The sequence below is a fragment of the Mesoplodon densirostris genome, chromosome X (genome assembly GCF_025265405.1).
Source record: "Mesoplodon densirostris isolate mMesDen1 chromosome X, mMesDen1 primary haplotype, whole genome shotgun sequence".
NCBI classification, from domain to species: Eukaryota; Metazoa; Chordata; class Mammalia; order Artiodactyla; family Ziphiidae; genus Mesoplodon; species Mesoplodon densirostris.
Genome location: NC_082681.1, coordinates 116,975,913 through 116,992,798, shown reverse-complemented (window position 1 = coordinate 116,992,798; position 16,886 = coordinate 116,975,913). Strand labels below are relative to the sequence as shown.

General features: G+C 43.6%; 1 protein-coding gene across 3 annotated transcripts in view; it reads right to left on the bottom strand.

Moving 5' to 3' along the window:
* Positions 1-7,202: 7,202 nt before the first annotated feature.
* The window catches only part of PCYT1B (phosphate cytidylyltransferase 1B, choline), a 123,669-nt gene continuing 113,985 nt past the window's right edge, over positions 7,203-16,886 (bottom strand). For 2 of the 3 annotated variants that reach the window (XM_060086799.1, XM_060086800.1), the window contains exon 8: positions 7,203-7,454. In XM_060086799.1, the coding sequence (XP_059942782.1) occupies positions 7,242-7,454 (213 nt within the window). In that variant the 3' untranslated portion in view covers positions 7,203-7,241. The remainder of the gene's footprint in view (positions 7,455-16,886) is intronic. The other variant, XM_060086801.1, reaches the window with a different exon arrangement.

The following is a 16,886-nucleotide window of genomic DNA, read 5'->3' as shown; positions in this document are numbered from 1 at the left end:
GATCAAAGACTTTGGTTAGCTACCCTTTCACTTCTTGTCTTCTTGGTATAGCCAAATATGAATTGGAGGATATGTACAGAGAACAGAGAAGGAATCTCTTAAACTTCCTTCTCTACCAGCCACGGCTCCATGTTCATGAGTTGAGGACCCAACCCTTCCTTTCCTCATGGATCAATTAGCCTGTTCATTTGGGTCCAACATCTCCCATTATACCTATTCCATGCTTCTCTTGTGGATGTCAAGACTCAAGAGAAACATTTCAGGAGTCCATCACGAGTAGATGTAGGAATGTTAAAAAGAGGAACACGAATCTCTCTCACCTGCATGAGGATTACTTCTCCTCAACTCTGTTAGGATGTGGAAAAAGGTTCAAGGGTTTATGACCATTGTCTTCAGTCATAGAATTATGGCCCCCCAAAGACGTTCATGTCCCAATCCTTAGAACCTGGGAATGTGTTTTATTACATGGCAAGAAGGAATTAAAGTTGCTGATGACCTTAAAATAGGGAGCGTGTCCTGGATTATCCTAGTGGGCCCAATGTAATCTTAAGGGCCCTCATACATAGAAGAGAGAGGCAGAAGGAGTGTCACAGTGATGTGATGTGAGAAAGATTGGACTGGCCATTGGCAGCTTTGAAGATGGAAGGGGGCCACGAGCTAAGGAAGGCAGGCTAGAAAATGCAAGAAAATGGATTCTCCCCTAGAGCCTCTAGACAGGAATGCAGCCCTGCCAACACCTTAATTTTAGTCCAGTAAGACCCATTTTGGACTTCTGACCTCCAGAACTGTAAAATAGCATACCTGTGTTGTTTTAAGCCACTGAATTTGTTACAGCAATAGGAAACTAACACACACACCTCTTCAGCTACTTTATTGTTAATCCCTGGGTACCAGTTATGGGAAAAAATGGAAAAAGAATCAATGACTCAGTTGTGTCAATGTCAGTTTGTATGGTCAGACCAGTAAATGGCATCTTGCCAACATCTGTCCAGTGGAACGTGATTATCAGACAAGGAAGTCTGGTTATCGACTCAAGCTATGTAATGAGTCATGTCCTGCCATGTGCGTGGCAGAAGATGACAGGTTTTCTTTGAACTTGGAAATTTTAGAGCGACAAGTTCATTTGCAAGTATAAGAAGTTGAAAAGGTCCCTGTGGAAGAGGTAAAGTATCCCAGCTCTTTTGGGTATGGATTCATTAATTCTTTTAAAATGGAAGATTATGTATCAAATATCTTAGTTATGTCTAATCCCTCCATCAGAACTCAGCTTTTATGAATAGAGTACAATAACCTTGCAGATTAATTCCTTTCCCTGCCCCCCAGGAAAGATAACAAAGGTAAGCAGAATAAAAATTGCTTACAGGAGACAAGTCAACCCTACTCTGAACATTTCTCCTCAAGTTTCCCACATGTGGTCAACTGCAGCTGACATTCAACCAATGTGGTGGGTTTTTTTTCCTAGAATATAAGTTATGGCAGTACAGGGCCTAATGTAATGGCAGTACAGGGCCTAATGTAAAGATCAATTTGCACCTGTGGATGTTTATGCTCTTAATGATATTTCAGGTTTTACTGGTTCTTTATTTTCAGGATTTTACTTGATGGTTTCGTGAAGAGTTTGATCACTGGGTATACACTTGGTGCTAATGAACTATCCCTCTTTGTCTGAAAAGCATCTCTGTAGGAGTCTTTTTATCTAATAGCCTCTGCTGAATACCTGGAGAAGTTGCTTAAACATTCAACTCCAATAAGCTGTGAGGACTTCAGTACAAGAGGACTGTGTGTGTGTGTAAACATTTTTGATAGCGTACCTTTTAATCCTAGGGGTTTGTTAACAAAGGCTCATCCTCTTTGGGGCAAATATCAGAGTTCTTAAACATGAGTTTTGTTATGCCTTAGAACTGATTTTCCCTTGAGGACATTTCTGAGGTATCGTGGAAGGTGTGGAAGAAACCTGTAACTGTGACTCTAAATACAGCCTGTCGAGGATGTGTTTGACCTGTATGGCAAAAGCCAAGTCCTGTGGTCTATGAACGATAGGAATTCTATTTTTAAATGAATTCCCTTGCTGCCTGCAGGCCTGGTTCTATTTCTTCTAGAATCTAGGCTAATGTTAGAACTGTTGTCGTTTCAAAGAGCTAAACCCCTCCAGATGGAGTTAATAGAAGCTCCTAAATTCAGCTAGTGGAGGGCATGAGCACAATGCTCATGGAGGGCAAGAACATCAATCTGCCTTAATTGTTGACATGTGGAATCCTGATTGAGCGCCTCCACCCCCATCTCTCTGCTTCCAGCTGACCAAAGGAGCTTTTCCCCAAAGATGGAGAAGTGGTGAAATGGCCACGCCCCAGTGTTTAAGCCCAGGTGAAAAGTATGCCGCCAGGCAGCTAGTTAAGAAGGGTGGGTGGAACCCGAGAGCCTTTGGAGTCTGCGGAGGCTGCGGGCGTGAACGCGGCCCTGGTGCTGTCGGTTGTGGAGGTCCCAGGCCACGTCTCCAGCTTCCCAGTGAAGGGTAAGCACTTCCTCGTGGTGGCTCAGCGACAGCATCATAGCTGGAGAAGCTTAGGGACAACGCAGGCTGCCTCATAACCTCGGAGACTTGTACAGTCAGAGGAGACCTCAGAAACAATTTCCTTCACCCTTTCAGTTTACAAAAGCAGACGCTGAGGTCTGAGAAGTGAAGTGGTTTGGCCGAGGTCAGAAAGCAAGTTGGCAGTGGAGCGTACAACTCAGGGTCCTGGCCGGGCTCCCTACGTGACCTCCCCTCCAGGTGAGTGCTCCTAAGCAGCCTTTTTTTTTTTTTAATTGAAGTATAGTTGATTTACAGTGTTGTGCTAATTTCTGCTGTACAGCAACGTGACTCGGTTATACACATATATACATTGTTTTTTGTATTTTTTCCATTATGGTTTCTCCCAGGAGATTGGCTATAGTTCCCTATGCTATACGGTAGGACCTTGTTGTTGAATCCATCTACTAACCCCAAACTCCCAGTGCATCCCTCCCTCAACCCCCCCCCCCGCCCCCTAGGCAACCACAGGTCTGTTCTCTATGTCCATGAGTCTGTTTGTTTAGTAGATAGGTTCATTTGTGTCATAGTTTACATTCCACATATCAGTGATATCATATGGTATTTGGCTTTCTGACTGACTTCGTATGATAATCACTAGTTGCATCCATGTTGCTGCAAGTGACATTATTTCACATATTTTACGGCCAAGTAGTATTCCTTTGTATATATGTACCACATCTTCTTCATCCACTCCTCTGCTGATGGACCTTTAGGTTGTTTCCATGTCAGGCGTGAGCCGGGTGGCAACTCCAGGCTGGGCCCCGTGCTGCACGGCACTCAGACCCATCATTCTGAAGGGCTGGGGCCCGGCCGGGCGGAGGCAGGACAGCGGCCACACCTACACTCCTCCGTATTGCGCCGGAGCTCATAAGTAGGAACGCACAGCACCACGCTTTTAAGAAACACAGTAGGAAAAGTGCAATTCTGCATCCCTTTATTTATAAACACGTTGGTAATGCCGTGTCCCGTTGGCGAGCAGGAGTGGGTCTGGAGCGGGGAGGGGCATGTGCAGGGGTAGGAGGGGGTTGGGGAGGGATGGGGCTGATTCCGGAAGTTCGCGTTATTCAGCACCAGAGCAGATGCTTGGGCATAAGGTCGGGCTTTAACCCAGACGAGTCGTCGTCGTCTTGTCTCAGGTGTACAGCATAGTCTTAAGTATGTATGATCTTCTTATGGCTTTGTCCCGGGACACATTGCAGGGACACAACAAAAAACTCAAGTCTAGAGAGAAAGTAGAAGTTGCAAACGCCTCATGAGCTCATTCTGTTTTTTTAAAAAAGAAAAATCTGATGGCCAAGACCAGTGCTGAACGGATGCCTGAGGAACAGGAACATCTCTGCTCCCTTCGGGCTCATCTGATTCAGCTGAGTGTAGGTCGCCATCTCGCAATCTTTCCCTGGGGTATGCCTGGGTGCTAAGTCCCGAAGATGGAGAGAACAAATCCACGCTCTTCCCGTCCCTCCCTCCAAGGATGGACTCTCAGTAACTCCAGCCTAAGGCATGGAGCAAGCTGGCCACCCCGCAGCTGTGTCTCTTCCCCGCAGAGCAGGTCAGAAGGCAGACTTAGGTCTTGGGATCACTCCTCGAGGCTGGTTTCCTTTGCCTTTGTAAAGTCCTGGCCCACGGGAGTTGGCTTGCCAGAGACGGGCCATTCAATGTGACTATGACATTACAGTTGCCCCATGTTTTTAGCTGGTGAACATTTGATTTCAGGGTCCCCAGGAGGAAGATGTGGCAGCTAACGGAGAAGGGCTGAAATGGGGAAGCTGGGCGGGGTGACGGGAACCCACATCCTGCACAGGTACCCACTAACCTTGGGTGTCTGTGAAAGAAGGCCTGCCTCCTTTACCTGTTAGGGAGTGAGTGACCGTTGTAAGGGAGCAGAAAGGAAGTACGCCCCCCCCCACCCCGCCCATCTTCATGGAACCTGCCTCCTTCCATGACCTAAATTGCTCTTTTCCAGCCCTCAGTCTGAAGCTTCCTTCCCTGTCTAGGGCAGAAGAACCTCTCCTTGCTTTTCGTCATTCCTGCTTACCTCTCCAAGCTTGTGTCACACTTTGTACGTCTCTCATTCCAGCCTTAACGCACTCTTGGCCATTACTGTTGACTGGCCGGCCCAAACAAAGAGCCACCCCATCTCCTCCCAGACAGACGGGTGGCCAGGAAGCGTCAAAAGCTGGGTTGCAGAATCTCCTCGTTCCTTCTCAGGGATCTCGTAGCCTTAGGGTGGGGGGGTATGGTTACAGGTCAGGAGCGGGACAGAGGGTGAGGCTTAGAACCCACTTGTGGGTTGTTACGGCCCATCCCTGAGATAGCCTAGGCATTGGTCACTTCCCATAACTGGCAGCTAGGATGGCACTGAGTCTGATGAGTCATGTAAGCGGCACCTGTCAGTGTGGTGTGTGAGGCCTGCAAACTTAGAATCTGCCTGATACATCAATTCCAAGCTATTTGCTCCAGAGCAGGAATCAGGTAAAAGTGGATTCAGCTGCTCTGGGCCGTGGCAAAAACCCATAAAAGGCATTCCTAAGAGAGTTTCCCCTACAAAGGGAGGCCCTGAAATGGTTTGAGCGCTCAGATTTTCTTCAGCCTTCTTGCCTTTCTCCAGGCACCTCTTTCTCCTTTTCTCTTCCCTTGTTCTGACTGCCTTGCCTTGCCCAGCAGGCCTCCTCACCCTGTCACCACTCAGGAGATGGTGGGCATACATGCCCAGTGTGCCCTGGGTACATGATGGGAGAGAGGCCAAACGGGCACAGTGGAAGAACGGGGCCTTTGCCACTCAGCAGAGCAGTGCCGTGAGCCTTGACGGCAACAGGTTTTCTTCGCACGCGCCATGTTCCCACCAGCTCTCTGCCCCGTGAGTGCCCGACACAGTTCTGGAGAAAGTGCCCAGAACAAGGGGGTTCCCAGCCAGCTTAGCCTCACGGTTTTGCTTTCCAACAAACACCACTTATCTCTAGGTGGGTAGGGAGGTAGTTCAACCCCAACACGAGGGGGAAAGACATGCCACCTTCCTTCACTGGTTGCCCCACTTGTCACCCAGAAGGCTGTTTGCCAAGGTCTCTGAAAGGGAGACTTTCTGTCACAGAAGATGCCGGGCTCTGTCCGCAAGTTGCTGTGTTGGGCCTCTGGCTTTACTGGGACAGCCAGGCAATGCCTCTTCTACCCGAGTGTGGTTCTACATGTTGCCTCTACCTGCTCATTTCTACCTGTGCTTAGGGGACAGTAACTTCAGACAACTCAGCAGGCATGCTTACCGTCTTCATCCCATTTGAAACCTAGGGCTGGGGAGGTGGGTAATTACAGGACTACCTGGAACGTCCAGATGCTGAGGTCAGGCTGAGGTTTCCACCTTGCTCGGTGAAACTATTCAGAGCCTTCCTCTACCCAAAATGATGATGGGAGGCTGTGAGCACAACATGCTGATTTCGTGGCTGGGACATTTCTACAGGAATGCAGGATGAGCTTTTGACAAAGTGCCCAAGTCACAAGGGAACCAGGTAGTTCTTAAGACCAAGGGTTTCAGCAGGGTATTAGGGTATTATTCAGCAGGAGAGGGGGATAATGTAAAATGCCACCACCATAGATTTATATTGCACATGGTACACACCCTGGATGGCGTTCTGGGAGCACACAGAACAGATACGTGCAGGTAGCACCCCCTATTGGTATACTATGTGGTTTGGTACATCAAACCGTTACTTGAGGTCTATGAAACTGTTAACTGGTCAGAAATGGGAAAAGCCATTCCATAATAGCATCCTTGAAGGAGAAGCTTCAGGAAACATCTACCATCTGCTAAACTTGGAGCCAAAGCAAAGTGGCTCCTTTATATACATATACATACACATATACATATATATATATATATGTATGTATATATATGATCTGTTTTGTTGCATTTCCCACAGATTAAGGTAGTTTCTGGAAAACAATGAAGTCAAACCAATGATGAAAGAGTATAACCAGGAGACATTACGCCTTAAGTGGCCTTCTCCTTGACAAAACTGTCCTTGGAATAAGAAGTTGAGGTTCACACTAGGTGACCTTTGATATACGTAGCCTAAAGCAAGGCTCGGTCTAGACGCCACGTTCCTGGAACTGGAAAGAATTGATGTGTTGCAACATCAGGTCTCGTGGCTAAACTGAGAAGGTTGGCATTTGTCTGTAGCTTGACTATTTCAGAAGCACTCTGCCACCTCTACTGGAAACAACTTTATTCTGGCAGAGCTTGGGTGGTAGGAGGCAACGTGCGGGGCCCTTAGGAGCTGGAAGTAGTAGATTGAGGGAACAGCCGCTTCCACAGGTGGCATACTCGGTGGGGGCCAGTGCAAGGACCAAAGCAGAAGGCACCCCACTCAGTGCAAGTCTCCCAGGGATGCTCTGCATCTTTCCTTAGCGAGGTTAAAGTAGAGTGGTTCTAGGTGATGCTAAGAAGGTTTGTATAGGTTGTCCGGCGGGAAACCTCCATGCAGAGTCCAAGTCTTAGGCTGAGTGGAGACTGAGGGAGAGCTGGTCTCAAGGCCTTCCCTTAGCAGAGCTCAGGGTCTCCTGGCTGAGCTGCAGCTCCTGCAACTGTTACCCTTCCCACACCACTCAGGCATCCCCCGAGCCCCCCCACCCCCACCCCGGCCTGTGTGGCGTGGCTCTTGTTGGCTGCCGGCAGCCTTTACTTCTCATCCTCATCCCCCTCACTCATGCTGCTGATGGAGGCTGAGGCAGCTTTGGGTGAGGAGGGGGGTGAGGTTTTGTTCGGGAGCCACGAGAAGGTGGGTGACGGGGAGCGTGAAGGGGACCGGCTCCTGGTGGGGCTGCTCACAGGGCTCTGCTTCGGGGACAAGGCCTGCAGCATCCGGCTACTCCTCTCCTGGAACATCTGCTTCTAGAGAGAGAAGGGAGAGAAAGCGCCTGTTAAAGGAGCCTTCTGAGGCGGTAGGGGAACAAGGCAGGAAGGAGAGCTGCTGCTCTAGATACCTGCACGCACGAACGCAGGCTCGCATGACAGCCCACGTTCCCCAGACTATCTCTGGGGAGGCGCTGAGTGAGATTCTGGGGCAGGAAGACGCTGCCACATCAGATTATCCTCCGGGCTGGTTCTTGGGACTCATCCCTTCTTACCGCCTTTTCCTCCATCTCCAAATCGAACTGCTATCTACGATGTGCCAGGCAAATGGCAATGTCCTCGGCACTGCGAAGTGCAGCAGGAAATCTAACAAAAATCCCTACCCTCGTGGATGTGAGGGAGGAATCGCACAATAAACAAACAAAACTTGAGGTGTGTCAGACGGAACTATGGTCTGAGAGGAAACTACAACGAGAGAGGTTAGCAGACTGGGGTGTGGGCCGGGGAGACAGGTGGGCTGCAAAGGTCAGTAGGGCGCTCAGGGAAGGCCTCACGGAGAAGATGCTGTCTGGACAGAGACCTGAAAGAGGTGAGGAGGGGACCACGTGAATGGCAATCGGGGGGAAGCACGTTCCAGACAGAACTCCGAGAAGGGAGCACGCAGTGCACGTCCCAGGACAAGCAAGGAGACCCTGGGGGCTGGAGTGGAGTTACCTGGGTGAGGAGGGGTGTGGGGGGAAGAAAAGGATAAAGTTGGTGGTCATATCGAAGCTGGGGCTTCAGTGACATGCGGGAAGATGGGGTGGAGATGGCTGGTGAGCCCGTGGGGCTCGATGAGGACCGGCTTTCCAAACAAGGTGCTAAGTAGACAGGGCTAAGCATAACTGCTTGGCCTGACTGGACCCCAAGTGCCTATAGGGTGACGGTAGTTGAGGCTGGAGCCCCAGGAGGAGGATGGATTTCTCCCGAGGAGCCCCTGGAAGATTTTAATCAAGAGAGGGCTATGGTAAGATTGGTGATGTAGAAATACCTTTGGGTATGAGCATAAAAGCAAAAAAAGAAACCATTAAAAAAAAGATTGATGTTTGGCTACATAGAAAATTTAAAACTTCTGTACCTAAAAAAAAAAAAAAACCACTATGAAATAAGGTACAATGCAAATGAAAAAAAAGGGGGAAATTTTTGCAACATTTAAATACAAATAAAGCATTTTAGTATATAAACAGAACTTAGAAACCAAAAAGAAGATAACGAGCATTTGGCACATACAGGTAACTCACAAAAGACTTATAAATGAACTCTAAAAAATGTTTGGCATCACTAATAAACTAACACAAAGTGATTGATGTGAGATACCTTTTTTAATATATCAGATTGCTAAAGATATTTTTCATCTTCCCAACCTTTTAAAAGTTTTTCCAGTTTTGAGATAGAATTGACATACAATTCAATTGTATGAACAATTGAACTTCTCTTTCTGGTTCTTCTCTTAAACTATATATGTTTAAGGTGTACAGCATAATGATTTCACTTAAGTCGTGAAATGATTACTACAATAAGGTTAGTTAACATCCATCATCTCATATGGATACAAATTTTTTTCCTTGTGATGAAAACTCTTAGGAGGTACTCTCATAACCTGCATATATACCATACAGCAATGTTAACTATGGTGATCATGTTGTACATTACATGCCTAGTACTTACTTATCTTATAACTGGAAATTTCTACCTTTTGACCCACTTCATGCAATTTCCCCTTGCCATACTCCCTACCTCTAGTAAACACAATCTGTCAGTGAAATCATACAGTATTTGTCTTTCTCTGACTTATTTCACTTGGCAAAATGCCCTCAAGGTCCATCTGTGTTATCACAAACAGCGGGATTTCCTCCTTTTACATGGATGAGTGATAATCCATTGTGTGTGTGTGTGTGTGTGTGTGTGTGTGTGTGTGTGTGTGTGTATGTATAGACCACAACTTTATCCATTCATCCATCGACAGACACTTAGGTTGTTTCCATATCTTCACTATTACAAATAATGCTGCTATGAACACAGGGGTGCAGTTATCTCTTCAACACAGTGTTTTCATTTCCTTCAGATATAATAGTTGACCCGTGAACAATGGGGGGGTTATGGATGCTGACCCTCTGTGCCGTCGAAAAATCAGTGTAAAACATTGGAGTTGGCCCTCTGCATTCACAGTTCTACATCTGTGGATTCAACCAACTGTAGATCATGTAGTACCTTAGTATTTAATACTGAAAAAAATCCAAGTATAAAGTGGACCCATGCAGTTCAAACCTGTTCAAGGGTCAACTGTATTCCCACAAGTGGAAATTCTGGATCATATTTTGAATTTTTTGAGGAACCTTCATAATGTTTCCATATTGGTTGTACCAGTTGACAATCCCACCAACAGTGCACAAGCATTCCCTTTACATACTTGCCAGCATTTGTTCTCTTGTCGTTTTATTGCTCACACTCTTTTAACAGGTGTGAGATGATATCTCATTGTGGTTTCGATCTGCATTTCCCTATTGATTTAGTGACGTTGAACATCTTTTCATGTACTTGTTAACCATTGGTATATATTCTTTGGAAAAAATGTCTATTCAGGTCCTTTGCCCATTTTTAAATTGGATTACTTGGTTTTTTGCTATTCAACTTTATGAGATCTTTATATATTTTGGATGTTAATTCCTCATCAGATAAATGGTTTGTAAATACTTTTTCCCTTTCCATAGGCTGTCTTTTAATTTTGTAGGTGGTTTCTTTTGCCACGCAAAATTTTCCAGTTTGATGTAGTCTCATTTATTTTGTTGCTTGTGCCTTAGGTGTCATATTCGAAAAATCATTGCCAAGACTTGTGTCAAGGAGTTTTGCTCTGATGTTTTCTACTGGGAATTTTATGGATTGTGATCTCACATTGAAATCTTTAATCTATTTCAAGTTAATTTCCGTGGGTGGTGTAAGACAGGGGTCTACTTTCATTCTTTTACATGTAAATGTCCAATTTTCTAGCACCATTTATTGAAGATACTGTCTTTTCTCTAGTGAGTATTTTTGGCTCCCTTGCATGGGTTTACTCCTGGGCTCTCAATTCTGTTTTGTTGGTCTATGTGTCTGTTATTATGCCACTGTCATACTGTTTTGATTACTACAGCTTTATAGTATAGCTTGAAAGCAAGAAGTGTGATGCCTCCCACTTTGTTCTTCTTTCTCAAGATTGTTTTGGCTGTCCAGGCGGGGTCTTTTGTGGTTCCATATAAATTTTAGGACTTTTTTTCTATTTCTGAAAAAAATGCCATTAGAATCTTGATAGGAATTGCATTGAATCTATAGATGGCTTCGGGTAGTATGGACATTTTAACAATTCTCTCAATCCATGAGCCTGGGATATCTTTCCAGTTATTGGTGTCTTCTTGGATTTCTTTCTTCAGTGTCTTGTAGCTTTCAGTGCAGAGATCTTTCACCTCCTTGGTTAAATTAAGTATTCTATTCTTTTTTTTTGTGGTACGCAGGCCTCTCACTGTTGTGGCCTCTCCTGTTGTGGAGCACAGGCTCTGGATGCACAGGCTCAGTGGCCATGGCTCACGGGCCCAGCCGCTCCACGGCATGTGGGATCTTCCCGGACCGGGGCACAAACCCGCATCCCCTGCATCGGCAGGTGGACTCTCAACCACTGCGCCACCAGGGAAGCCCCAGTATTCTATTCTTTTTGATGCTACTGTAAATGGGATAAATTAAGTCTCTTTTCCATATAATTCATTATCAGTGTACAGAAATGCTACTGATTTTTGTATGTTAATTTTGTATCCTGCAACTTTACTGAATTGATTAGATCTAGCAGTTTACTGATGGAGTCTCTAGAATTTTCTATGTATAAAATCATGTCATATGCAAATAGAGACTATTTTACTTCTTCCTTTCCAATCCTAATGCCTTTTATATCTTTTTCTTGCCTGACTGCTCTGGCTAGGACTTTGAGTACTATGTTGAATAGGAGTGGTGAGAGTGGGCAGCCTTGCCTTGTTCCTGATTTTAGAGGACAGGTTTTTAACCTTTCACAATTGAGTATGATGTTAGCTGTGGGACGGTCATATATGGCCTTTATTATGTTGTGGTATGTTCCTTCTATACCTAGTTCGTAGTTTTTAACAACTGTCATAAATAGTTAAATTTTGTCAAATGCTTTATCTGCATCTATAGGGATGATCATCTGATTTTTTTCCTTTCATTCTGTTAATTGATGCATCACATTGATGGATTTGTGTCTGAACTATCCTTGCATCTCAGGGATAAATCCCACTTGGTCATGGTGAAAGATCTTTTTAACGTGCTGCTGAATTCAGTTTGCTAGTATTTTACTGAGAATTTTTGCACCTATATTCTTAAAGGATATTGGCCTATGGCTTTCTTTTCTGAGAGTGTCCTTTTCTGGCTTTGGTATGAGGGTAATCCTGACCTTGTAAAACGAGTTTCGGAGTTTCCCACCTCCTCAATATTTTGGGAAGAGTTTGAGAAGGATTGGCGTTAATTCTTCTTTAAATGCTTGCTAAAATTCACCAGTGAAGCCATCTGGTCCTGGGCTTTTCTTCATTGGGAAATTTTTGATTAATGATTCAATCTCCTTAATACTAATTGGTCTGTTCAGATTTTCTTTCTTCCTGATTCAGTCTTGTTGGGTTGTATGTTTCTAAAAATGTGTCCATTTATTCTAGGTTGTCCAGTTTGTTGGTGTATAAATTGTCCATAGTAGCCTCTTATAATGCTTTGTATTTCTGTGGTATCAGTGGTAATGTCTCCCTTTTCATTTATAATTTTGTTGATTTGAGTCCTCTCTCTGTTTCTTGGTGAGTCTAGCTAAAGGTCTGACAACCTTGTTTATCTTTTCCAAGGACTAACTCTTAGTATTGTTAAAGTGTTGTTAATCTTTTCTGTTGTCTTCCTATTCTCTATCTCATTTGTTTCTGCTCTAATCTTTACTTCCTTCCTTCTGCTAACTTTGAGCTCAGTTTGTTCTGCTCTTTCTGGTTCCTTAAGGTATAGAGTTACGTTATTTGAGATTTTTCTTATTTCTTAATGTAGGCATTTATTGCTATGAACTTCCCTCTTAGAATTGCTTTTGGCGCATGCCATAAGTTTTGGTATGTAGTATTTCCATTTTTCATCTGTCTCAAGATACATTATTTCCCCTTTCTTCTTTGATGGGTCAGGAGAATATTATTTAATTTCCATGTGTTTGTGAATTTTCTAGTTTTCTTCCTGTTACTGATTTCTAGTTTCATACCATTGTGGTCAGAGAAGATACTTGGTATGATTTCAATTTTCTTAAATTTGCTTAGACTTGTTTTGTGGCCTAACATATGGTCTATTCTAAAAACTGTTCCGTATGCACTTAGGAGTGTATATTTGGCTGTTATTGGATCGAATATCCTGTATATGTCTCTTAGGTTCAGTTGATCTATAGCATTGTTCATATCCACTGTTTTCTTATTGATTCCCTGTGTGGATGATCTATCCATTGTTGAGAGTGGGGTATTAGTCCCCAACTATTATTGTATTGCTGTTTCTCAATTTAGGTCTGCTTTATATATTTGGGTGCTCCAATGTTGGATGCATAAATATCTACAATTATTATATCTTCTTGATGGATTGACCCCTTTATCACTATATGTTGACGTTCTTTGTCTCTTTGTACTATTTTTACTATAAAGTCTATTTTGTCTCATGTAAGTACACCTACCCCTGACTTCTTAAAATATATCAGTTGCTTGGATTATCTTTTTCCACCCCCTTTCTTTTCTTCTTTTTTCGTTTTTTTAAATTTTATTTTTAAATTTTTAAATTAAACTTAATTTTTTTTATACAGCAGGTTCTTATTATCTATTTTATACATATTAGTGTATACATGTCAATCCCAATCTCCCAGTTCATCCCACCACCACCACCACCACCACCACCACCCCCCCTGCCACTTTCCCCCCTTGGTGTCCATACATTTGTTCTCTACATCTGTGTCTCTACTTCTGCCCTGCAAACTGGTTCATCTGTACCATTTTTCTAGGTTCCACATATATGCGTTAATATACGATATTTGTTTTTCTCTTTCTGACTGACTTCACTCTGTATGACAGTCTCCAGATCCATCCACGTCTCTACAAATGACCCAATTTCGTTCCTTTTTATAGCTGAGTAATATTCCATGGTATATATGTACCACATCTTCTTTATCCATTCGTCTGTCGATGGGCATTTAGATCGCTTCCATGACCTGGCTATTGTAAATAGTGCTGCAATGAACATTGGGGTGCATGTGTCTTTTTGAATTATGGATTTCTCTGGGTATATGCCCAGTAGTGGGATTGCTGGGTCATATGGTAATTCTATTTTCAGTTTTTTAAGGAACCTCCATACTGTTCTCCATAGTGGCTGTATCAATTTACATTCCCACCAACAGTGCAAGAGAGTTCCCTTTTCTCCACACCCTCTCCAGCATTTGTTGCTTGTAGATTTTCTGATGATGCCCATTCTAACTGGTGTGAGGTGATACCTCACTGTAGTTTTGATTTGCGTTTCTCTAATAATTAGTGATGATGAGCAGCTTTTCATGTGCTTCTTGCGCATCTGTATGTCTTCTTTGGAGAAATGTCTATTTAGGTCTTCTTCCCATTTTTGGATTGGGTTGTTTTTTTTAATATTGAGTTCCACCCCTTTATTTTCAGTCTGTGTGTGTCTTTAAGGTTAAAGTGAACCTCTTGTGGGCAACATATTGTTGGATCTTGTTTTTTTTTAACCATTTAGCCATTCTGTATCTTTTGACTGCAGAATCTAGTCCATTTATGTTAAAAGTAATTATTGATAGGGAAGGACTTATTATTGCCATTTTGTTAATTGTTTTCTGGCTGTTTTGTAGTTCCTCTGGTCCTTGTTTCATAACTTGATGTGTTTTTTGTGTGTGTTTTGATGTCTTTTGGTATCAGTATGCTTTGACAACTTTATCATGTTCTTTTGTGTAAATACTACAGGTTTTTGCCTTATCATTACCATGAGGCTTACACAGACTATATTAAAATAATAACACCCTATTTTAAACTGATAATGACTTAAGTTCAATAGACTTCCTAAACTCTACTTTTGCTTGTCCTCTCCCTCACATTTTAGGTTATTGTTGCTAGACAGTTGATATATTATTAAATATTGTGTGACCAATATCAAATTATTGTAGTCATGGTTATTTTTACTATGTTTTCTAACTTTTGAAAGTATTATTTACTTATTTATTTATTTACTTATTTATGGCTTCATTGGGTCTTTGTTGCTGTGTGCAGGCTTTCTCTAGTTGTGGCGAGTGGGGGCTATTTGCTGTGTGCAGGCTTTCTCTAGTTGTGGCGAGTGGGGGCTACTCTTTGTTGTGGTGTGCATGCTTCTCATTGTGGTGGCTTCTCTTGTTGCAGAGCACAGGCTCTAGGCATGCGGGCTTCAGTAGTTGTGGCACACGGCCTCAGTAGTTGTGGCTCACAGGCTCTAGAGCACAGACTCCGTAGTTGTGGTGCACAGGCATGTGGGATCTTCCCACACCAGGGATCAAACCCGTGTCCCCCGCATTGGCAGGTGGATTCTCAACCACTGCACCACCAGGGAAGTCCTGTTTTCTAACTTTTAACGTACAGTTATAAGTGAATTATGTACCACTGTTACATTACAGAATCTAACTTTGACTATATACTTACCATTACCAGTGAGTTTTATGCTACCTTCTTATGTTTTATGATGTTATTTAGTGTCCTTTTACTCAAAGAACTCCCTTTAGCCTTTCTTGTAAGGCAGATCTCGTGGTGATAAACTCCCTCAGGTTTTGTTTCTTCAGGAATACCTTTATCTCTCCTTCATTTCTGAAGGATAGCTTTGCCAGGCATAGAATTCTTGGTTGATGTTTTTTTTTTCAAAAATTTGAATATACCATTTCCATTCTCTCCTGACATGAAACGTTTCTGTTGAGAAATCTACCAGAAGTCTTATGAGGGTTCCAGTGTTTGTAATTTCTCTTTTCTATTGCTGCTTTCAAAATTCTTTGTCTTTGTCTTTTGACAATTTAATTATAATCTCAGTGTAGCCCTACTCAGGTTTAACCTATTTGGTGTCCTTTTTGCCTTATGGATCTGGATGTCCCTTTCTCTCCCAAGTTGTGGGAAGTTTTCAGTCATTATTGATTTAAATGATACACTTTGTCTCTTTCTCTTTATCTTCTCCTTCTGGAATTCCCATAATGCACAAACTGTTTCTTTTGATTGTGTCCTGTAATTCCCATAGGTTTTATTCACTCTTCTTCATTGTTTTTTCTTTTTGCTCCTGACTGGATAGTTTCTTGACTTCTAGGTTCCTTGTGCCTAGTAGAGTCTGCTTTTGAAGCTCATTGTTGAGTTCTTCAGTGATCATATTTTTCAGCTCTAGGGTTTCTGTTTGGGTTTTTTTTTATGGTTCCTATTTCTTTGTTGAGTTTCTCATTTTGTTCATGTATGGTTTTCCTAATTTTGTTGTCTGTGTGTGCTTGTAGTTCACTAAACTTCTTTAGGAGGATTATTTTGAATTCTTTGTCTTAAAGTTCAGAGATGTCCATTTATTTAGGGTCAGTAATTGGAGCTTTATTAGTTTCCTTTGCTGTCATATTAACCAGATTTTTCATGATCTTTGATTTCTTACATTGGTATATGCACATTTGAGTAAGTGGTCTTCTCTTCCAGACTTTACATGTGTGCTTTGGCAGAGACAGTCAGCTCAGTTTGGGTTTCTGGATGTGTTTGCTGGTAACATCCTTGGGCAGGAATGGTTTGCTATCAGGGTTTATTTTGGGGTGAGGCCACTGCCCAAGTTCTGAGGTGACGGGGCAGGCAGGGCTTGCTGCTGCCTGAGAACAGTTGGATAGGACTGCTGATTTGGTTCCCTGCACAAGTGAGGCTGTAGGTTGGGCTCCACAGCTTGCTGGGTTTTCTGGTCAGGATTACTAGATGGTCGTGACTGGGTACTATACTCAGCGGTAGATGGGGCTATGAATTACCTTCTCTTCCCTGGTAGGGCAGCAGAATAGGCCCCAGGGCCTGCACGGCTTGTTGTTTGGGGACCTGAGTCAGGCAAGAGTGTGTACTGAATTCCCTGGCCAGACAGGGCCATCAGTTTTGCTCTCTGTTCAAGTGCCACTGTATGCAGGGTTGTTGGATGGGCTAGGCAGCTTCCCATGTGCTCTAGTTAGATTCCGTGGTCAGGTGGGCTGCAAGGTGTATTCAGCAATGAGTGGGGCTGTGAATTAGGTTCCCTTCCTGGGCACGGTGGGAGAACTAATTCCAAGGCCAGAAAGGCTCTTTGTTGGTGGTCTTGATTCAAGCTGACCTGCACCCTAAGTTCCCTAGCTGAACACAGCCACTGGCTTTGCTCTGCCGTCCGTCAGCTCTGCCTGCCAGACTCTGT